Source organism: Scomber japonicus, chromosome 7, assembly GCF_027409825.1.
Source record: "Scomber japonicus isolate fScoJap1 chromosome 7, fScoJap1.pri, whole genome shotgun sequence".
Taxonomy (NCBI): Eukaryota; Metazoa; Chordata; class Actinopteri; order Scombriformes; family Scombridae; genus Scomber; species Scomber japonicus.
This window is the reverse complement of record NC_070584.1, coordinates 10,712,276-10,736,553: the sequence shown is the minus strand read 5'-3', so window position 1 is coordinate 10,736,553 and position 24,278 is coordinate 10,712,276. Positions and strand designations below refer to the sequence as shown.

Here is a 24,278-nt window from a genome sequence, read left to right as displayed (position 1 = left end):
AGCAGGCAGGCTGAGAGTTGCAGTCCTCATTACATCTCTCTGTTACACCACACTGTCCTTGCCCGGGCCTCCTCCCTGCTGTTACACAGGCCTCTCTGTCTGTCACTTTCTCTTACTACATTGCCCACTACAATCCTCTGTATTTGTGTGTGCACATGCTGTGTGCATCCAGAGATGGGGGGTTGGGGGTCAGGGAGATTTCACTGAGAACAATACCCCTTTTGATGCATCTCAGCGCTCTTTGTTTCGTTAACGAGGACCAATAGGCCAGTGGCAGACAGAAGGAGGATGAAATGGAGGGAGGGAAAAAGTGAATGAGGTAGAGATGAGAGAGTGAGAGACCCTCCTCACAGGGCACTCAAGGCTGCTTGATTATCTGTCAGTGGTTTATGGCAGTTGCTGCTTCTAGCTATATTGTTAGCTGCATTGTGGGCTGTAGTGCTTATCTGCTCAGCTGTGGCCAGCGCAGAAGAGTAATCAGCTCAGCATCTTTATTGGTGAAGGCCTTATCTGTGCTGCAGCCACTGAGCTCTATCCTGTTTACATACAAAGAAGAGGCTGGACTGAAGGGGATCTTCTGCTACAACTAAACATCATGCAGAACATTCACACTGTAGCTCCAGTTTAACACCTATTGTCTCTGGTGAAACACAGTCCATGATGTACACAGAGGTGTAAAATATATTGAAGGAGCAGATGAGGGGAAGGAGTGCAACAGAGGAGGAATGTAATGATTGAAGTTTTAGGAGCGTTATCCAGACAGAGGCGTCAAGTTTCAAAGACTCCACAGCCCTCTTCTCTGCAGCCAGGCTTTTGTCCCAGGGGGTAATAATGCCATTATGGCAACAACAGAGGAACGCCCAGCCAGCCACACAACCAACCAGCCAAAGCCTGATTTGGCCCCTGGGCACTGCTCAAGTTTCCCTTCACTGGAGCAGCTGTGCATCCATCCTCCTCTTTCAATTGACAGTGCAGCCAAGTATGAGGAATGTCTTGATAGTTGTAACTGATCTTTTTAAAACACATTATAAATATCCTCTACTTGCTAATGTGGACCAGAGTTGATTTCCCACAAAACAGTGTCGAATCCATCATCTCTTCAAATGTACCTACAAGCCAACAGCAACAAGGGACCGGCAGCTATGAGCCCCTCATTCAGAGGCTGCCCTCACAGGTGCCTGCTGGTAAAAGTCCCCTAGAGAGTGTCCCGACAGATGCCTGTGTGTAAAAGGCATTTATTCCTCTGAATAAAATCTCTCTGAGTAAGCACATGCTTCAGCCAGCGGCCCCCCGGTCACCGCAGCATTCACACAGAGGGGGAAAAAGGACAGGGATTCACTCTGTACACCGCTCTGCTGACCTCAGCCACTCCTGTGTGTGTGTCTGTGTGTTTGTGTTTGTGTATTAGTGAACTTTGTACATGTGTGAGACACATCAGCAGCTTGTGGAAACAAAGAATTGATATCTAGAGCCAAACATCTGTATCAGTATACATATGTCCATGTTCAAGCCTGTTTTAAATGTAAAAAACAGCAATTATGCGTATGAATAAATCGTGGGTGTTTTTTTTTTTTCAAAGCCGGGTTTATTTATTTGGATTGCGAGAGCATTTTTAAATCCGTTTGTGGTTGACAACTTGAAAATGTTTGAGAAAGGCCTTGCTGAAGTTGCCAGTGGAACCACAGTATAATCCACTTTAACACCCACATCGCCACACACACACAGGCACACACAGATATAAAAGGCTTTGCTGCAGTGACATTTGTACCCTGCTCTTGTGCGTTACAGTATAATCCTACAACTATGTCACATCCCTCACCTTTGACCCTTGGCCCTGGAGCTACTTCCAGAGTCTGTCAAGAACCTCAGCTAACCTATGCACTCTATCCCCAAATGTCTAGAAGGCCACACATACTCTTTCTCATGGCTTTAGTGACCTAAAGATAAAGTTAACTGTGTGGGCTCACAGCACTGTGTAGTGTTGGATGTGTGACAAATTTCATAACATCCAAGGCATCTGCTTGGGCGGCTGTATTTAAAACCTCAGTGGTCAAAGCAGAGCAGTGTTTTATTTGAATGCTGATGAATGACCATGTTTGTGTGACCTCCTTAAATGTGAAGATGCATATTAAAACAACCTCTTTTGCTAAAGATACAGACCCATTGGGTTAGTATTAATAGATAGAAGACTTTGTACCATATCTCCATAGAAACCTTCCTAAATGATGATGTCCATACACTGTTGCCAAAGAACCGGCTTCCTTCTCACCTGCCTGTGTTTTTGGCAGAACAATGTTCACCAACAAGTGGACCTGGCACTGAGCCTCTCATTCTCTCTGATGCCGGCTTCTTATCAGATACACACAAACAGCACGCACGCTCTTACAGTTAGCACACACAAGGCGCCAGCTAATCTCTCTCTCACAAACAAACACATTCATATATCCCCTCGAGATTGCACACACATATACACACCACAACCGCACTGTGACTTGTAGCTGGAAGACGGCATTCATTCAAATTAATGGACTAGAGAGACCCTGCAAATGCAAGTAACTGAATAAAGATTCTCTCTCTCTCTCTCTCTGTCTCTCTGTCTGTCTGTCTTTCTCTCTCTCTCTCACACACACACACACACACACACACACACACACACACACACAGTCACACACATATTGAATGACCACAATACAATATCCATATGTACTTCTTTTTATTGATGTAGGGCACTATGGAGGCTCTTTTAGCCACACAGGTTATGTTGCAGGGTGTGTATGGAACTGATAAAAGTATGTCAGGCGTTTCCTCAAGAGACTGGGATAGGCCTGAAATAGACAAGTGAAGGTAATGGATCTGTGCACATCCCTCTGTCACACACGCACACGCACACACACACACACTCACATACACACACATATACACAGATCAAGTTATTATTTGGTTTGTGGCAAGAAAAGTCTGGCCACTGAGATGTATTGTTGTGTAAAGGGGTTAAAGGGCTTAAATACTCTCTTATATACACTACATTTCAAATAAGGTTGAATTTAACCATTGTTTTTATATTGCTTAACCTGTAAATTTGTAGAGTTAGCAATCAATAAAATTGTATGTTTTGTCCAATTTACAGTACGAAACACAAAGATATGTTTACAACATAAAACTGAGAAAAGAAGCAAATTCCCACATCAGAGAATCAGGAAACACAACATATTCAGCATGTATGCTTAATAAATGATTAATCAGTTATCAAAGTTGTGGTTAATTTTATGTCTTTTTTTTCTTTTAAAAGAAACATTTTCACAAGTAGTCATGAATAGAATAGTCCAATATTGGTCAAATCAAACAATAAGAAAACGAGATTACACATCTAACAAAACATTTTAGATTTTCTGTGATGAGGACATATTTCTGTGTGTTTTCTGAGTGTACTAAAATGCAGTGATACACAGCTGAGCTGAACCACTGATTCTCAAACAGTCATTGAATCCATCGCAGAGCAGTGAGAAAACTCTGAAAAGAAAATGTTTGAATGATTGTCTGGCTAGTCTATGGAGTCAAGGCCCCCTCAGCCTCCACCCTTTTAAGCTTTCCTCTGAATTGTCCTTTCTCTCCTTCTCAAGACGGGTCACATGGCATGTTTGAGAGACAGGAGGAGGAAATCCTCCATTAGTGCAGACCACAATACCTCTTCCTTTACCCCTCTCCGCCTCCCATTCACCTCTCACACTCACTGCTGACACTCGCTCACTATTATCACGATATCACTCTAATTCTGCCCCTGAAAGCCATGAAGCCCATTAAAATGTCAATAGAGGTCCAGAAGGGTGAGAGTGATGAGAGTGAGAGAACGGGAAACTTGCCACTATAGTCACTACAGACACACAGGTGTTGCTCTACACGGAAATTAGTGCTGTGTCAAGAGGAATTAACCTTTTGAGCGATGCAGAGCTTTAGCTGCCATAAGAATAGCTATTGTGTACTGTTTTGGCAAGTACAGTCGGTCTTAAGATGAGAGAGAATAATAAGATTGATCCAAAGCCCGCAGTACAGATGAACTTTGGACTTTATATTAATAAAGACTGCTAATATGTGAAAAACATTTAAATGCAAATCCTGACAAATTCCAATACAGTCTTGAGCCAATGAAAGAAAAACATTTTGTTTGTTTATGTCTGTATAGGAAATACCAAATCAGACCTGAAGGAGACTCGCTATGTGAGTTAGTACTGCTAATCTAGCTGCTCACTCGCTGTACCAAATTTAACTCCAAAGCCAATCAAAAACAGACGCCAGTTGGATAATCTTGTTTACACACACGCAAATGCATGTTTACATGCACATACATACCAAGCCCCAAAAAGCACACACACACCACAAATATAAACACACATACACATATACGGCTGTGATTTCTAGCAGGCAGTGGAATGTGAACATGTGAGTGGATGGAAAATGACTATGGCGCACACACACACACACACACACACACATACACACACACACACACACTAAAAGGCCCTGCCATGACCTCTGCATATAAACACTGATTCAACCAACCAAAGAAATACCTCTCTCATTCTCTCTTCATTCATTCATTCATTCACACACACACTTACACACACTTACACTCTCTCTCTCTCCATCTGACTTGAGGTGAGTAATCTTTAGTGGTCTGCAGAGAGAATGCATGACAGGATCTGATAAGACAAATAGAACTGTTCCCCAACTCTCCAAGCCACCCACTTAGGATGTGTTTTTTTTTCTTTCTTCTGGCTGCATTCGCCATACTTTCTGGCCCTCCCTCCCTCTCTCTTTCCCTTTCTCTCCAACAAGGGGTTTTTTTAAGCCCCAGTTATTCTTGGGCGCCTGTTTGTGCAGTTTAAAAGCAGCTCAGTGGCTTGATGGCTCATCAGGCTCATTAGTCCCAAAGAACACAAAACACATAACCGCTCTGTCACGGCGGAAACATAAAACCAAAGGAGGAAAACAGGTTGAAATAACTGCAAAAGCGTTATGGACATGTACTTTTTCTCTGTGTCAGTAGTGGAAGCCAGGCAAGACTGTTTGTAAGCAGTAAAGCTGCCTCTCCCCTTTGTTAGTGAAGATGTGAAAATGGCAGCCATCGCTGACTGTTACTGACCTCATGACAGCTTGTAAAATAGTTGTTTTTTAATTCACTGGTGCACTGCAGGCCTTTGCCCACAGCCCATCCCACTTCTTTCTACTTCTCCCCTCTCTTTTTTTTATGTCTCCCTCTTCTGACACTTCCCCATGTCTCTCTTCCTCTCTCTCCGGGTCAATAGGCGCTGTGAGGGTCACCCTCTCTTTATCCCTTTAGCATAAAAGAGGTCATATTTCCTCAGACCGACATGGCACAGATGGGCTACAGGGTTTGTGCAGGAGTGTGTTTTAGTTTGTGATGTTCATGGACTGACTGTGGTATGAGGAGAATGCCCACATACTGGGCCGTTTTCAGGGAGATGGCATGGAGGGCAGCACAAAACAGTCTGGCATCTCAAGGCTGGGCAGCAGAGAGGGAACGGCAGCATGTGGACAGAGAGGCTTTCATAAATTCTCAATAGATAGTGTTGAGGTGCTCAATCTCTCGCTCTCGCTCTCGCTCTCTCTTTTGCAGTTGTTCAGCTGATGGACTCCCAAGTTTCCCATGCTGCTCTCCGATCGGTTTCAGCCGTTAAGCACTGGTTAGCATGTATGTGTGTTTGTGTTTCCCATGTCTGTTATGCCCATGACCTCCATTCACTTCTGCTCATTTGCATATGAATCCCCCTTTCCACAAGTAGGCCAGAGTGAAGGGAAGGAGAAGGAGGAGAAAATGGGAAAAGCAGAGCACAGACTGGAGTGAGAGAAAGCATGATCCGATTTATAAAACTTTTTTTTTTCTCCAGCGAAGTGTTTACCCAACAGAACTCTGTTTGTGCACGGACTTACCACATGGGGGTTCTCACTGTGTTTAAGGTATTAAACTGTAGCCAAGTTCACTGGGGCATAAAGCTGAAAGACTCACATGAACACAGACGCATATCTGCACCAGAATCCACTCGTCTCAAGTCATGTTGATTATCCCGCCCTAATTCTGTGTGAACAGGCTCACCCAAAGCCAGCCCTGTCTGTTGTATGGACAGTGTGGTTCTTAAACACCACCAAAGCCCAGCCCAGCCCTGTGTGGGCCCACCAGCAGCCCTGGCGCTGCACCCTGTTTGTGCAGGTGCCTGCCTCAGTGACCATCCCATCTGCTGCCCTCTGCCAACCGCTATAGAGAGAGACAGGGAAGAGGGAGACGGCTTGCCTCATTTACACTGAGACAGCAAAACAATAGAGACATCTCCTTAAGCCATTTTATGGTTCTGTTATGCTCAGATGAGAAGAGGAAGGGTGTGCAAGCTTTGAAGCTCATTCTCGACCCTGACGAAAGCAGTTTGCTAACAGTCAAACTTCAAGGTCCATTTAGTAGCAGCTCTGGAGCTTCATATCATATCGTGATCTTAATCAACATTTTGAGTATGTCGATGTTCACATTTCAATTTTTATTCCAATTGTTTTATGGACCTCTTGATCATGTTGTTTCGAAGTTCATTCTTGGCATCAAAATTCTCAAACAATTTGTCAAAATGCTTTGTTGTTTGGAAAATAGTTTTCAAAATGATCATTTACTGCAGCTATAACCCAACACCACCATCACATTGTTTAATGTTAAGAATGAAAAAACTGAGAAAAATAGATCATGTTTCCAGTTGAGTCACATTAGTGTGGACATAGCCTAAATGTCCACTCACTGGTCAGGTAGACACCTGAGACAACATGTTCTTCTTTCAAGTGGGAGTACATGTCACTGAGTCAAGGAGCCTGAGAGCCTTTAGTGCGTATCTGCATAAAAAAGTCATTCTGAGGTTTTTAAGAATGTACACATTCACACTAGTGGTTACTGGTGAGTGCTGTGTTTTTGAGGACAGACCTGTAGCACAATCTCCGTCTCGCCTTACTGGTGAGACGACAGCCGTGGTTCTTGGCCGCATTAGTGGATCTCTGACTTTGACCCAAATGTCAAAATTCCTTGTGATGTGAACTAACCACATGAACCACATGCGGTAATACTTTCTGTGCACTCCGATGTTGAATGTATATGTTGGTGTCTCTCTGTGTGTTTATCTTAAGGACGCCTTCATGTCTTGAGCTCCCTCTATTTATGAGCTACTACAGTCGTACAAACGCCAAACATGCTCTCATGCAAAAAAATGTTCCAGAGTTGGGTGGGCTTAGTTTTGTTTTCCTTGGTTTTCACACATTTTAAAATGCCTTAAGGGAAACTCAGAAAGTTCCAGCCAGAGTTTGCACGCCTGTGTTTGTATTCCTTTGATTTGTAGATATGTGTTTATTTTCCCTTTGTCAGGACAGAATGTGGTTTTGTAAGCTTGACCAACCAAGCTTGTAGCACTTGGCCTGTTTGTCCATTTGTTGTTGAGGCAATTCAACAAAGATCCTTAATATTGAGAACAGTTTACATCAAATAAGACATTTCACTGTATCTCTACCTGGATTTGCACCTTCTTCCTCTGCAATCAATAACACTAAACTCCTCACATTGTAATGACATAGTCCCTGTGTTTCTTTTGTCTCCAATAATGGACCCCCGGCCCTGAATGTCAGCATGTATTTGCTCTGTCAGTAGGGGGGGGGGATCCCCTGATACTAAAGGATAAACCTCAGTCCTCTATAGCTGGGTGTCATAGTCAGTGTCAACAGGAGCAGCAGGAGAGGGCTTGCTGGGTAAACAGCTTGTTAGCATGAGCTAAAGCACACCTGTGGAGGTTAATGTGTTCTCTTAATGTTTTTTTTCTTCTTCAGGTTACAGGTAAGTGGAGTATGTAATACAGTTTACGATTCGAGGCAGAAGGTGTGCCTGTGAGTGAACTCATGTATGTGTGTGCGCTTGGGTTTATCCATCCATCCATCCATATGTGCGTGTGTGTGTGTATGTGTGTGTGTAGCTATGCTGCCCAGCCTGGTTCTCCACCGAGCCTCTGTTCGTCCATACCAGAGGGGTCTCTACTGCAGTGACTCCAGCCTGAAGTACCCCTACAAGAACAGCACTGTCTCCTCCTCGGTGCTCACTGCTGTTGGGTTGACACTGCCTGCGGTGTCCGTAAGTCCCCCGCCCACAATGAGCACTCCGCCTTGGGGAACACTGAGGGCAGAAACAGGGAGGGCTGGAGGTTCATTATGGTGTCTGTGAAGGAGTGACGGCGCTACATGAGATCTAGTAAAGTTAGGAAAAGTTGATATAATGTTAATCTTGAGTCATAGTTTGTATGGTGTCAGTCGCGTCCTATTTTGGAAATCTGTCACTCCTTTGCTACATTGCCAATACATGACATCCTTAAGCCACCCATTTCTGCCAGATCCCATGATCCCCGGGTGCTAGTGTGCTCCTTGTGCCCCCCCCCCCCCCCCCCTCCCCGGCCCCCTCCCCCGTTCTCTCCTGTTTATGTCTGTGTCACTGACCTGGTGCTTTTATGCTTTCTCTCTTCTCTCCCTCTTCCTGTCTTTCTCTCTCTCCCTGCTCCTCTCTCTCTTTGTGTCTTTTGTAGCTAGCCTGCCTTTCCTGATCATTGAGACTAGCACCATAAAGCCGTACCAGCGCGGGTTTTACTGTTCGGACGAGTCCATCCGCTACCCCCAAAAAGAGGGAGACACCATTAGCGATGCCATGCTTTGTGGTGTTGGCATTCTTATTGCCATCATCTCTGTAAGTCGACCTCCACACGTCCCTCTGTTTTCTTCTTTTACTCAAATTTAAAGTAACTTCTTTTTTTTCAACTCTTAGATACCTAATAGTCCAACATAGCCTTACTAACATAGACTCTAACTTGGAAATTCGTAGCATATATCCCTTAATCAAAAAGTTTGAGTGATTTTCTTATCATGCAGTATTTTCTAAAATACTCCAGTCTTTTTCTCTAAATGTGCTTTATATGTCTTCCCCCTTCCATTCTATAATGTTTTCTTCATCATACTTTATTCTCCCGTATCAACTTTGAGTCATCCAAACCATTTGTGGCCTGTTTTTTTATTACTTGAAAGGCCCCCCCAAGTGACATTCAAAAGTGTGTGTTTGTGTGTGTGTGCTGACGCATGCATGCCAAAGACCAAAGAGATTTTATGAGCTCCTGGATCATTCTCAAGCCTCCCACTGGTATCCCTGCAACCTGGCTCCATGCCCCCAGTGCCCTGCACATTAGTCGGGGTGAATATGTCAGTGCTCTCTCCCATGCTTTACTGATAGCCTGAGGAGGTTCACTAGTTAACGACAGAATGAAGTCTTCTTTCCATGATTAGACTCCTGCTCCACTGAGGGAATGGCTCTAGTGTAATGCCAGCAGAGTAGAGGGGGGGTCAGGGTTAGTGGAAACATGTCATAATGACATTTGGTGGGGTATGTGTGTGTCAATTAGAGCCACGTGGTTAGGCTAGATGATCTTTACAGCCCCCAGACTCTTTGTGGCACAGCCCCCTCATAAGTTCCCAGACTGAGACGCTTCACCTCCATCTCCTCACCATCAGTGTGGTGGGCACACACCCACACATATACACACACTCACTGTACCAGCTCAGCTCTTCTGCTTATTGGAACCAGGAGGCTGTGCTTGGGTTAGTTAGTCTCCTTACATGTTCACGTGTGGGCAAAGCTGGCGTGTCTCACACAGCTGTGGTCCATTAGTGGCGTCTACTGCCATGCCGACACCATTCCTTTAACGCACACACTCATTCATGCAGGCGCACACACACACACTCTCACAAACATACTATATATGCACACATATACATGCACTGGTAGCAAATTCCAGTTGGGCCCGTTGTTTATCTCCACTGCAAAGGAAATCCCAACAGTCCTGCTGGTCAGACGTATCCATGTCTGACAGGCCATGTATCCACTATGAGAAACAGAGTGAGCAATAGTGAAATAGAGTTCTGTAAGCATACACATTGACGATCCAAATAAACCAATCAGGCATTTGCTCTGATCAGAAATGCCACTGTGTCACACATACAAATAAACCAAGATGAGGTGATAGAGAAGAGGTTTGAATGCAAATGTAGACAACTCAAATAAATGTCTCGGGTCTGTATCAGCCCCCTGTGGTTCTAATCTCCAGCTTTCATCAGAGCAACTCATTGACAATAGCGCACAAACACTCACACAATAATACACCACCATGTTTATTTGTTCTGGCTGTGAGCCTGCCAGCTGACCACCCAACATGCAGGATAAGTTCATTTATGAAGCCTAACAATAGACACACATAATACATGATCATACACAAATAGTACAAAGATAAGATAACCATTATTGTCCCAGTGGGAGATTTGCCTTGGACACCACAGTGTCAACAATAAACAACAACAAATACATAAATTGCACAGACTCATCTAGATAAGAAAAAGTACAAACATACGGGTGTGCGTATCTGCTTTAACTAGGATGTGCGGGAAACACTATGCCAGTAGATGTGTACACATTTAGATTCTTAATGCTGTTCATATTCACAGCACTGAGATGGACAGGTAAATATTTTTCTGAGAGATTGGGTGAGAAGGTATAGAATGAAGAGTGAGGCCTTGTGTGGAAAGAGGAAGGAAAGGGAGATGTGGTTAGCGGTGGAAAGTAGCCGGTCCGTCAATCAGATACCCCAGGTGGCACATATATGATTGACATCACCGTGCCTAGAGGATTGACTCGGCTAAAGCCCCCTCACTATAGATGGGGCCCAACGCTACTTGAAACCATCTGGCTGGAATACCAGAGGAGTCAGGGTTAGCCCACTCCAGTTTAGCATTCAGGCAGACCATTACCGTCCTATAAGTCCATATTATATCAAAGTCAGGTCATCCATGATTAAGATATTAACATTATATATATTATTTGTTTTCATCTTTTTTCCATTCCACTGTCTCATTATCGCTGTCTTCATATCCCACATTGAAGACCCTATCGCCATTTATCAGAGCATCACCTCTTCTTAATAATCCCACATCACATAAAAACTGCCTGAGGGAAAGGCAGGCCATGCTCATTCTATATGTTTGTCTTTGTGTAAATCTCACTCATTTTGTCTTTCCTGTCTGTTCTTCACACATCCTCTCTCCTCCATCTGCTCCAGCTTCCATCTGCTTCAGCTTCAGCCTGGAATTAAATTAGATTTCCTGCATGATACACACTCAAACATTACTGCATGGTTATCTGCATCTAAACCTACTGTATGACTCATGAATTCAGCATGGCTAGAATTTTGCACATACATGTGATCAATGTTATTTTCAATGTTATATTCTTTTTTCAGATTGTGATTGGAGAATGCTACAGGATTCATCAGCTACACGTGGGAACCAAGTCCTTTGTTGGGAATCCCTACGTTTCAGCCCTGTACAAACAGGTCAGTCCATTAGAGTGAATTTGTTTGTTACATTATTATAAAACGCATACTTTATATTGTTATTCTCGTAATATAGTCTAATGTAATCTAATCTAATCATTTTTATGTGGGATTCTGCAGGTGGGTGTGTTCATCTTTGGCTGTGCCATTAGCCAGTCATTCACAGACATTGCCAAGGTGTCGGTGGGTCGTATGAGACCTCACTTCTTAGATGTGTGTAGACCTGATTTTTCCACTATCAACTGTTCCGTGGGATACATCACCGAATACACCTGCAGTGGCAAAGACAGTGACGTACAAGAGGCCAGGTTTGTATACACACATTATATGCTCAATACATTACAAATATACACACTGTATTTTTAAAAAAGTGTTTTCAAAAAGAGAAACTGACTGAGGATAATCTTTCTCTCCATAGGAAATCCTTCTTCTCAGGACATGCCTCTTTTTCAATGTATGCCATGCTCTACCTTGCTGTAAGTATCTATTAAAATCTTTTGTGTACAAAGCACAACACACTCAAATTCATGCGAGCACATACACGCTACAAACCACAGGAACAATGGTTTACAGATTGTAGAGGAAGTTATGGGAGGAAGGTTGGGCTCTAAATTGGGGATTCGTCGCCTGAGGAAAAAACAAAACATTGTTTTGCTTCTCCTCCTCCTCCTCCTCCTCCTCTCTTCTACCCCTGCACCCAGTTTATGAAGTGTTTTATTCTCTTTTTTAAGGCCTTGAAGAGATGGATGGACACTCCACCTGTTTTTGTTAGAGCAGCTGCGTGTGCACTTCCTGTCCTCTCCCATTTCTCTCCATCTCTCCACCTGTTGTGGGTGTCTGGTGGGACTTTGCACCCCTGAGGCATTTCATGCTTCAAACAGTCTAATTACACACACAGACAATTGCCAACTCTTAGCTTCCCCATTCATCTCCTCCACCCTTCCTCTGTTTACACACCACAAGGTTCTACATCACTCTGCATGTTACACTCAGAGTCAGGGGAAGAGAAGAGAAGCAAGTAAATGTTTGGGGTCTGGTTAGCCTGAGCTTGGTTTCAAGGTGGTCTTGGTTGTCATGCTGGGTTGATAGTTGAAGGTCTGGTGTGTTGTTTTGTATTGTCATGCAGTGAGAGCTTGCTGTGGGTATTTCCCAGCCTCTGGGTGAACCTACAGCTGCACTCTGGTCTGAGCAAGGAAAAGGGATACAGTGAATAAAAAGCAGGGGAAAGCATAGAGGGAAAGGAGATGTGCTGCATCCAGACCACAGAGCTGCACACTAGTCAGAGACCAGTGTTCCAGCTGCGGCAAGCACAGGACCATAGCCAGAGGAGGCTGGTGAAAAACAGTGAAACAGAAAGAGAGAGGAGAGCAGAATGAGCGGAAGAGAGTAGGAACAGTTTGTAGTTGATGTTTTGGAATACAAAACCAGCCTGACACAAAGCCCGCAAGTGGTAGCATTCCAAGTGGAAATAGGAATCTGCGGCATCTTTTGTTTTTGCCAGCTGAAAATCATCGTGTTTTCATTCACAGAATCACCCACTCACTTAAAGTATCTTTAAATAAGTCGTCTTGTAGAATTTATGGAATTTTAGATGTTCAAAATCTTTATGAGCACTTTGAGGATTTCTCATTTGACATACTGCTCAATGGATCTTGTAAGAGAAATTCAGTTTTCAGGGTCATGAATGAATTTTCCAAATCAAGAAAGATGTTTCCACACAGGATGCATGGAACAATTAAGCAGTTAATGTTCAATCATTCTCTGTGGATTGCCCCAGTTGATTCTGATTTTGTAGTCAGATGGAAAGAGGAAAAGATCTAAGTGACTTTGAAAGAGGGTTGATTGTTGGGGCACGGATGATAGGAGCTTCATGAAGTGATATCTGCATGATATCTACGTGCAATCTATGCGAAAGACATCAGTAAATAGGGTGATGACCATAATGCTTCTGCATTAGTGTGAAAAGTAAGGAAAAACAGAAGAGCAACTTTTTCTCAGTTGACTGAGAATGTCAATGCAGGACATGATCAGACTGTAAGCAAGAACAGTCTGTAGACAATTACATAGAGATGGATATTATAGTAGGGTTGCAGTGCACAAACCCCTCATTACAAAGATGAATGCACTTTGCAGAGTTCTGTAGTGCAGAAAACATAAACACTGGTCTACAGTCATGTAGAAAAAAGTGATATGGTCAGATGAGTCATCCGTTACCATATTCTCGACAAATGGGTAAAGGCATGTGTGGTGTACACCAAGAGAACAGGACAGATATGAATGTTTGACCCCTACAGGGAGGGGATCTGGTTGCTCTGTTATGCTGTGGGGGGCATGTTGCCATGGTTTGAGTCCATTTGTCCCCTTAGAGGGAAGAATCACTACAAATCAATACAAGGTGGTTGTGAGTGATCACTGTTATCCTATAATGAAACATTTCTAGCTTGATGGGAGTGGTCTCGTCTGTGACATCTTATAAAACACTGGGATATAAAACAGAGAAATACAACAAATCCTTATATTTGAGAAGCTATAACCATTTAATGTTTGCCATTTTTCTTGACAAACAACTTATACTTATCGTATAAGTTGTTTGTCAAGAAAAATGGCATAAGTCATTACACTTTATATTCTGTCGCTTGAGTCATAAAGCACCAACTATTCATTTCTGTACTGAATGTGTTACACCGACAGTTCCCCTTTGTTGTTTGCCAGTGTGAAAGTGACATATCAGTCGTGTGGCTGTCACCTTGTCCTCCCACAGCCCCCAGTCATCAGCTAATTGGCACTCTTTGATTTTGAGGTACTTCATTTCCTGCAGAGCGTGCCTGAGTGCTGTGTCTACAACTGATGTGGTTTGAGCTTAGACTTACCAGCATCTTCAGAGATGGCACACAAAAACACTGGCACGTACTCTACCACATGCTGAACAGCTACATACCGCAGCCACAGAGAGCAAGCGTGTGTGTGCCTCCTACTTGGCTATCTTCTGTTTCGTCTACTGTGCACAAAACATCTCATGCTATTAGCAGATGCAGTAGCAAAGGATTTGCATATTTCTGAGGGTTATTCATCCTACACAACCTGCTATCACCGCAGCAGATAGTTGTAAAGAATAACATGTTTGTTTGTGATATAACTGGTTTTAATCACAGCTATGCCCTTGTCACAGCATGGTGTGAACCAGAGGAGAGGAAAGAAAGGGGGTTGGCGTGTAAAAAAAGCCCTCGTTCTCATTCTTTCTCACTTTGTTGTGTTTGTGAGTGTTTTCTTTAATTTAACACCGACTTTGAGTCATAGTGAGAAAGAGACAGAGAGAGAAGATCTTACTGGAATGAGTTGGATTCCTTTAGAAACCACCAGACTTTGTGTCGCTCTTGTCTCCCTCCGTCATGGGAATCTGCTGGGACTCCTTTTGTTGTTGGATTTTATTGTTGTTTTCCTCAGATCAGACTATTTGTGACACACAGCAAATTTTTTGGGAGGAGGAGGTTCAGAAAAGCAAATGCCCGAATCTCTGTTTTTAAGTGTTTGTTGGATTTCAAGAGGAGGCGATGCACTTTAGAGGGTCATTAATCGTCTTTATTGCTTATCATGACTTTGTGTCTACATGCTTCTGTTAAATCAGGGATGGATTGGATATTTGGGTTTACTCACATCAGTCTGATAGGGCTCATTTGATAGGCAGGTCACTGTAACTCAGTTTTGGCTAAGTGCTCAGTTTTTACTCCGACATCCTTCATCAAAGCTTGTGATGTTGTGTGAGAGGTTTGTCGGATGTTGCATTTATGGCTGCAGGACGTCAGACAAAAGTACTTATTAGTAGTCCCCGCCCGCTACCTGAGAACCACTGCGGAGGAAGCCTGAAGTCTAAACATCCCTGCCAGGGAGGAGAGAACAAGACTGGAAGGGATGGGAGGGATCCCTTCCTCCGCTTCCTTAAAGAGAAGAACAATGATAAAGTGTCGTAGAGGAAGTGCAAGGGAGCTTTATGTCCACACCTACGGGGGCTCGTAGTGGACGAGGGTTGGTGGGAGGCGCTGCGGTTGTCTGTAGCCTAGCAGATTATAAGACACAAGTCTGGAGCTTTGGGCTGGGCAGACCTTGGCTGAGGCTGGCCCTCCCAGGCCCTCTGTCTCTGGGTGTGAGAGACAGGAAGTAAAGGTCTACGAGTGCTGTAGAAACACAGGATGTCTGAGAAACCTGGGCTGACCTCACAAATGTGGGTATATGTGGGTAAAGAGAGAGAGCCTATGCATGTATTTGGACTTGTGTGAGTGACTGACCGAATGTGGCCTTGAGCTTCGTTGTTCCTGTTTTGGTTCCTGTCAGTCTTTATCATGACCCAGAAAGTGGGATTTCACTGCTAGTGGAGCAGGGGGTGCATCCGTTTTGTCTTTTATTTACTCTAATAGAGGGTAGAGAGTTCATCCCAACAAGTGTTGAAATGTGCATGGCAGGGTATGCACATATATAAATGCGTGTATTCCAGTGGCTCTCTGTGGTCTTGTTGTTTTTACAGCTGGGATGTAGAACCATGAATCAGTCATGTCCGGATCGCTGGCGGTTGAGTGTGTGTGTGTGTGTGTGTGTGTGTGTGTGTGTGTGTGTGTGTGTGTGTGTTAGGGAAGAGAGTATGTGTTTCTCTATGGGTCTGGCAAGCCTGCCCACTTTGATTCAGTCTAGACCTCTCAGACAGTAATAATACACACACACACACTGCAGGTGCAGGGTTAAAAGGGCAATACAGCATATGCAGAACATAATGACTGTTATGAAGTTGTCCAGGCAGGTGTGTTTGAGGGTTCAGGTCATTATTGGAAACAGAGTGTGGTGAGACTGGCTTTGATACTGTCTTCAATAACATGGATTACATGTTTTACATCATAAACACTAATTGTTAAATCAAAAATGTTGAGTCTTGTATAAAAGAAATAACATGTTTTTGTATGTTCTCCCCCTCTCTCTGTCCTCTCAGTTCTATCTCCAGTCCAGGTTTACATGGCGTGGCGCTCGTCTCCTCCGCCCGTTGCTCCAGTTCACACTGTTGATGATGGCCTTTTACACCGGCTTATCACGTGTCTCCGACCACAAGCACCACCCTACTGATGTCCTGGCAGGCTTTGTGCAGGGAGCCCTGGTGGCCTACTGCATAGTGAGTGCACACATCACACTCAAAACACACAATAGCACGCACACTCATATGAAAATATGAGATATACTAATAAGATACAGGGAGACCATCAAAGCTCTCTGTAACTTAAACCTTTTCTATAATCCTACAAATGGATCAACCTCAACAAAAAGTTTGCCTCCAGCTTTCATAGTCGGTCTCACTTCTGTTCCCCTCTGCTTTCATAAAAATAAAAAAAGCAGAAAAAAAGAGAAGTAGTGCGGGCAGTGAAGTGAGCAGAATCTGATTTTCTTTAATGAATAACACATTGCTTGGAGCCAGACCCTAGTTCAAGAGTCTCTCTCTCTCTCTCTCTCTCTCTCTCTCTCTCTCTCTCTCTCTCTCTCTCTCTCTCTCTCTCTCTTCTACTTTTGTGACATATTGTCACAGCCGTTGCCAGATGATTTTTTTTTTTAAACCGTCATCATTACACTGAGCTAGATGGAGCAAAGGAAAATTGAATTTCTGTAGAGAGGAAAATCGAAGGAGTGTATAAAAGAAAGAGTGAGAGGGGGCAGGGGGATTAGCCTTTGAAATAGGAATGAAGCTGTTAATTATTTTGGGTTTTTTTATTTGGCGGCTCTGGTTCTATCAGCGCAGCAGGCCCACAGCTAAACTCTGCTACCTTCGGGGAAAAGTATGGAAACACACAAACACACACACACACACCTTACCTTTCTGCACGGTCCAAATCATGAATGTGGAAAGCATTAGATTCATAAAATTCAGCAAGACCTTAGTAGTGGCGCCTAGGCAGACCTTGGCACAGCTAAAATGCACATGCACACTCATTCACTCACACACACATACACACAAAGGCACAAACGCGCCCACACACACATACACACACAGCGCAGCAGGGTCCTTGAATGCCAGGATTGTTGGAGGAGCAGAAATCAGCGAGTAACAATAGCATGTAATGCTCTGGCAAAATCAGCGCTCCTCCGGTTGGGCGTAACTCCTGGACAACATCAGCTTTGACAACAGAGGAAAATGAATGTCTTTAGAAATACGCTCAACTTATGAGCTTGACCACTGAATGGGTAGATCTGGCAAGAAGAATGAAGGGAGGGAAGTGACAGCAGAGAAGAGCCTTGTCTGCATCTTGGCTCGGGAGGAGTATGAGTTTAATCCGACTCAGCTATTCCACAACCCTCCCGCATGCGGAGAGACAGCTTAACGCACACACACAAACATACACTATTCACATCCACATGTATACACACAACACACATACAGTATATACACACTGACACACACATACATATAACACAAACCCCTGCTGATCAAGGCGGTGAGGTTAGTTTTACAATCCTTGACGCCCCTTCTGATTTGCCCCAGTCTTAGTAGAAACACACATCTGTGAGTACTTTAGCTCGGCTGTTTCAGCCTCTCAATAAGCAGCAGAGCAGAAAGTACCTGACAGGAGATGAGTTTAGGCAGGGCAGAGAAGTATGAAGCCTGTGTGCATCAGAACAGCCAAAGTTTAAAGCAGAAAGTACTAAATCAAAGAGTTTTCAGAAGTTACAACGTGTGAAGATTCAGTCATTATTCTTTTGAAGTATAAGTCAGAACATATATTTTTAACCACGCTGAGGCATTCATAGTACTAAAACAGTCTTTTAAATGTGTCTGATTGTTGTATAAAAGTGTGACTTTGATTTGTCTGGATGTGTAACTGAGAACAAACTGTTACAACATGAACATATCTCACTGATTGTTAGCAGCATTTTTGTTATTTGGGAATTTTGTCTTTTGGCAATCTGTCCCATGAGATGTTTTCATGAAGCAGAATCAGCTGATATCCAATAGCCATATGGCAGTCTGGGTAATGTGGTCCATTCATTCTTAATGCTAGGGGAATATGTGTCTTTGCCAAAAACAGACAGTACACCTGTTGCAAATAAAAATTCAGATTTAACAAACAAAAAAAACATGAATTAGTTGATCTGCACATCAGTCCCAAGTGTGTTATTGTGAACAATTGTTCTAAATATCCCATGAGGAGTTGTACGGCCTTGTGGAAAAGTGTCTTCCTTTCCAAATACATTCCAGGCTGTGTGTCATTCCATGACTTTATTGTGTCTACTATTCCAGGTTTTCCAAGGCTACAGTTACCTCTTTAATCCCAGTGCACTCCCATTGAGTACCAGTAAATTAACAATACAAAACCAGGGCAAGTACAGACGCATTCATATGTAGTGACAAGTCAGACTGGGACTTTGATGGCTTTGTTGTAAGTAAGATGCTGCTTTAAAATGTCTGTCCACACGTTTGATGATAGATACTGTCTGAGTCAGATGTATGCACGTTTTTTGAAGAATAAGTAGATGAATATGTCTTCGGGGTGTCTTCGGGGCTGTTATCCAGAGAATCATGAGGAACAATGAACCACAACAGGAAAATGTCTGTCTGTCCTACCTGACACTTCCTATCAGACACAGTGACCTACTTTTCAACATGTGTGGTAATGAATGTCAAAAGGACCAAATCCAGCAGGAAGCAGCTGCCAGAGAGAAAGCCAGGACAGCGTTTATTTGTTTTTCGAAGTTCATTGTCACAGTGGTGAGGAGATGGGTCAGGCGATTCTGTCTGTCACTCGTTCTGACTTAAAACGTACAAGGGCAAATACTGTCAAATACTGAGGCTGTGGTCAATGAACTTGTAGAGAAGCAGGAAGCCAACGTTTATCACTGCACAGACACAACTTAAGTGTCTAAATAAGGAGTTATATGAACCATGCTCACAGTTATCTTTTTATACTTATGATAACCACTCAGACACTACGATACTTAGAAACTGTCACCACATATATTTGAAGTGACATACGACCTACATTGGTGCATTTACAGATGTATCGCGTGGTTGGGCTGAAAATGTAGTCATGGTTGGTTTCATGTGCGTGCCAAAAAATTCAGTTTTATTCTCACACACACAAAGGGGGTCTAATGAGTAACTTTTTTTCCCCCCCTGCAAGTTAGCGTATTCACTTCCTGTATGACTCAGTATCATTATGTGTATTGCATGACATGACATTTAGATAGCGGCCATGAACACACAATTAAAAACATAAATGGACACACACACACATATACACGCCTTTAAATGTTCCCTTGTTGTTTTTTTTTCTTCTCTGTGTAACTGTATTAAGGAGCCTAATTGCTGAGTCTGCATCACTCATCACAATAGGCCTGCAGGCTGTGTGTGTGTGTGTGCGTGTGTGTGTAATGTGCGTGTGTGCATATCACATGTTCAGGAAGTGGTGAGGTTGCGATAAGTTTTCCACCATGGCAGGTTCAGGGGTGTTGGGTTGGAGACTGGGTGACGTGGTAGTCAGGCCAGCTGCGATTGGACACAAAGTATGCTGATGGGAAAAGAGGCTGCAAAGTTTTCCATGACGGCTTGGGTGATTCCCAGAGATATGACTCCACATCATATCTTTCTCCACTCCCGTCATCATGTCATATGTTATATACCGTATAATGGTGCACTGAGCCCACTGCACAAACTAATTGCTGTATACACAAAGAAGTCTTTTAAAAGCATGAAAGCAGCTGTGTGTTGCGGAGGTATCTATCTATGAATGATGCCATCTGTCAGTCAAAGGTCACCTGTGACGGTCATTTTATGGTCGTAAATGTCAAACTATAATAGAAGAGAATGTCTTTGTGTTTAATCCACCACTCTGAATGAGACGGTCTTTGTTATATAAATAGATCAATGACTCAAAGTGAGTGATGAGGACATCCCTGTATGCCCTTTCTCTTATAAGATTTTTAGTGTAGTTTCTGCACTAAAAGTTATCCACATTGTTTCTTCCCTGAGAAGCTGGCCTGGTACACAGTAGGCTCTCTTTCACAGTGAAAAATGGCAGCCTATCCCCTCCACCCTCCCTCTTCATCTTTTTGGCATAGGCTCTTTGCTTGCCCTCGACTGGCAGGGAGGAAGGAAGAAGGAAAAGCTGCTGTGGCTGCCAATTACATGTGTGTATTTGTGTGTGTTTGTCCACAGCTGAAGCCACTGTTGATCATCAGTGACCCCAGCCCCTTCTAAGTGGAAACAGTAATCCACTCTTACAGTGGACAGTAGTTTCCACGGTCCTACTTCCTGTCCACCCCTGCCTATTTTCCTGTTTGACATATGATGTCATCAAGATCTCAGGAAGAGATTTCTTTTCTGCCATTATTTTTTTCTCTTCCGGCTTTTGCCACCAATGCCAGGCGGGCTGACCTCAAGCTCTCTGAGTTGATAAAAAAGGGAATTCACCTCTACCACTGCCAGCAATGACATAATCTAAAACTGCATTAGCAAAAGTCAGTTGACCATAATTTTACGATGAGCTATACCACGATCACTTCCTTCAGCCAAATTAGTCAGTGTTGCTGTTCTGGGATTGCACAAAGCGTGTTGGAGAGAGGTGATTAACGATGAGGGAGTTTCTCAGCATGGCACGGTGATGTAATGCAACCCTCACTTTTACACTTTTTGCTGGCTCACAGCTCCCGCACAGACATTTGGTTAATGTGTAATCGCATTAGCCCTGTTCTGACTTGCCTTTTTTATCCAGACTGTTTTTAGATCTAGCCGAGTCATGCAGTTCACAGCTGGTATAAGACGAATCTAAAAATGTGTCTTGAGAAACCATTTTTGATCAGATTTCACCCCCGTAATGAGATTTATTTTCTCTTTGAGGAAAGTATGACTCCTGTAAAAACATGTTTGAGCTCTGCTATGTAGCTGAAGAAAAGAAATGTGGTGGTTATTTGTCATGTTTGCCTTGAGAACACATTTTAAGTAAAACCGCACTGATGTTGTCTGGCTTATATGCAAATCAACTCAGTGTTGATATGCTCTATGGAAATTACAACGGCAACTTGGCTGTCCTGTTAATTTGCATTTAAACCAAATAGCCAACTCCAAATGTGGTTGAGCAAACAGATCACATCTTAAGTTAGAGATCATTTTGTCCTTGTTCTTCGCATCTCTTCTCTTTGCTGTTCTCCTTCTGTTTCCTCACCTCGCTCCCATCTGTGTTTCCACTAGGTGTTCTACGTGTCAGACCTGTTCAAGCCCAGGGTGAAGCCAGCCACGCCCCCGCCCTCCCCAATCAAGAAGGAACTGCTCCCTTCATCCGACATCATTGAGAGGAACAACCACCACAACATGGTGTGAGAGAGGCCACAACTCTTCCTGTGACTGAGGAGCCGATCACAGCGCTGCTCACCTCCCATCGGACAGTAGAATGTAGCGACGAGAGACTGTAGCTGCTCCTCAAATGGCATCCTCCTCCCTTTTGCAACGCCCAGCGAGGTGCTTTGTGGACTAGGGTGTCAGATTTGAGATTTGCACAGCAGAGTCCACTCTCACTATCCAGACTTATTATTTACTATTATGTCAACTACTAATCAACATTTGAGCCCATTGTTTTGAGCACAAACAGAAAAGAATTGGAAGCTAAAAGAAAGATGAATTAAGAATATTGATGACTTGACAGGCAGAGCTGAGGGGTGTGGAAGTTTGAAGGAAGTGTAACCACATAAAGGGAAAACACTGACGAAAAACAAATGAAGAAAAGAGACAAAAAAAGACAACCCCCCCCCCCCTGCCTAGGAAGAGAAGAATTACCAGTGATGCTTCCTCTCTGAACTCTCTGTGGCCTTGGAACTCCACAGAACAACAACTTCCTTAGCTACAGGAAGGATATTACTGCAATAACTAGCAGCATAGAAATATTAACAGTATAGAAAAATATAACTTATAGCACTGTTTTTAAGTCCATTGTCCATTATCACCACTTGCTGCCTGATGTGTCTAACTGAAAGAAAACTTGATGGTGCTGACATTCACAAGACAGAAATAGTTGCTCAGAGAAGAAGCTAGCATGGTATTGCATGGCTTTAATAACAATAACCCTGTAAGGATCATACACTGATTTTACTGGACCTTTACAACAGGTTTCAGAGAAGTCTCTTGCCTGTCTTGCAAACATTTTTGACTGATTCGCAGTACTCCGCTAAGAAATGGGGTCCTCCAATCTCACTTCTGTCTCAGATCAGCACATCAAGCTTTTTGCAGTGGACTGTCAGTGCAGCCTAAACTCGGGATGTTGCATTTTTTGGGGGTTAGATGTAGTAAAGGGGGGATATTTTCTGTGGAAGGAGGGAGGCAGATCTCACAGCCCCCCAGCACCTGTACAAGATGTGTGGCTGTGCCATGCTACTTCATGGTGCTGGGGCCATCTGTTTGGCTTCCTTAACAGGAAGGAAGGGGTGCGGTCTGTCACCGTGGAAAGAGGGTGATGATTTACAGCTAAGCTGGCACATTATTTTGGGATGATTTGGGCTCTTTCCGCTGGCAGGGAGGGGCTCTCACCCGCCCAATCACTCATTGGCAATGGATGTTTGTACCAGTCTTTGTGTGTGTGTGTGTGTGTGTGTGTGTGTGTGCGCGTGTGTGTGTGCGTGTGTGTGTCCTGTACACTCTTGTGCTTGCGTGGGTACGCTTGTGCATGTACATGTACATCTTGTATTTGTGAATATGTGTGTACATATGTATGAGCGCTGTGCCCTGTGAAAAAAACCCTAACCCTCCTGATAAACTATATGTGTGTCAAATAAACCCTCTCACACACACACTGTCAACTGTGCCAAGTGTGTGTGTGTGTGTGTGTGTGTGTATGTGTGTGTGCCACTGTGTCAAGGAGCAGGAGAGCAGGTGAACGTTATAAAAACTGTGGATCTAATATTTTTATTCTCTGCTAAGATGCATCTTTAACCTTGTATGTTTATAGCCTGTCTTGTATAATCACTAACAGTTGTACAGTACCAGATACAGAAGCCCTTTTTATTTACAGCCTACTCAGATATCCTCCTCCAACAACACACTCCGCCATGTTGCACATCTTTCTCATCGTATAGTCCGTCCTATCACTTCACAAAGCCGTTTTCACTCTTTTTATAAATATATAAATAATGTATAGATCACTAAAATTAACTCTGTAAGATAATGTTTCTTAACATGTTTAGATATATCCACTATGATTACAGACCTGTGTTCTTTACATAATGCTGCTTAAAAAGCATCAATTGACAGATTTTTGTATCTAGATAACTAAACTATTGTAGATTGTAATAGTTAAGTTTGTAATATGCATTGAAAAAATACACACAATTGTATTAAAAAATTCAATATTAGTATTTTTGTATTGTCTTGTTTTTTGTACAAAAGAAATAGTAGCAATGCTGTTTTTTTCTGCTAAATGTACCTAGCTCTAATACATGTGCTTTTAAATAAAAAGCTCATTATGAACACACCCTTGGTTTGTCTTGATTGTAAATCTTTTTCTTTGACTACAGGTTGTGAGGATGGATGGATTCCTGTTTTATATAATTATTCCAGTAGTGATTCTCTCAGTATCCTCACACATAATCAAATAGAAAAACTGCATAAGACATGACTTAAAGGATAGGTTCATATTTTTTCAAATCTATCTCCAAACATTACTCTGTTTAAATGGAATTATTTGTTGATGTAATTGTTCCTAATAACTCCACAGACCATGATAATATCCCTTATTCCAATGAAAAAGGGAGACAAAATACACAGTCCTCCTTTGCATACAACAGTTCAGATAATATGAGACATCAACAGTCTGAATG

At 43.1% G+C, this 24,278-nt stretch overlaps 1 protein-coding gene across 2 annotated transcripts in view; it reads left to right on the top strand.

The window, feature by feature from the left end:
- The window catches only part of plpp3 (phospholipid phosphatase 3), a 30,413-nt gene extending 6,485 nt beyond the window's left edge, over positions 1-23,928 (top strand). Inside the window, exons 2-7 of one of the 2 annotated variants that reach the window (XM_053322761.1) lie at positions 8,607-8,764; positions 11,358-11,450; positions 11,571-11,758; positions 11,869-11,926; positions 16,426-16,602; positions 21,664-23,928. In XM_053322761.1, the coding sequence (XP_053178736.1) occupies positions 8,607-8,764; positions 11,358-11,450; positions 11,571-11,758; positions 11,869-11,926; positions 16,426-16,602; positions 21,664-21,792 (803 nt within the window). In that variant the 3' untranslated portion in view covers positions 21,793-23,928. Of the gene's footprint in view, positions 1-8,006; positions 8,162-8,606; positions 8,765-11,357; positions 11,451-11,570; positions 11,759-11,868; positions 11,927-16,425; positions 16,603-21,663 lie in introns of both variants that reach the window. The other variant, XM_053322762.1, reaches the window with a different exon arrangement.
- The last annotated feature ends 350 nt before the right edge of the window (positions 23,929-24,278 follow it).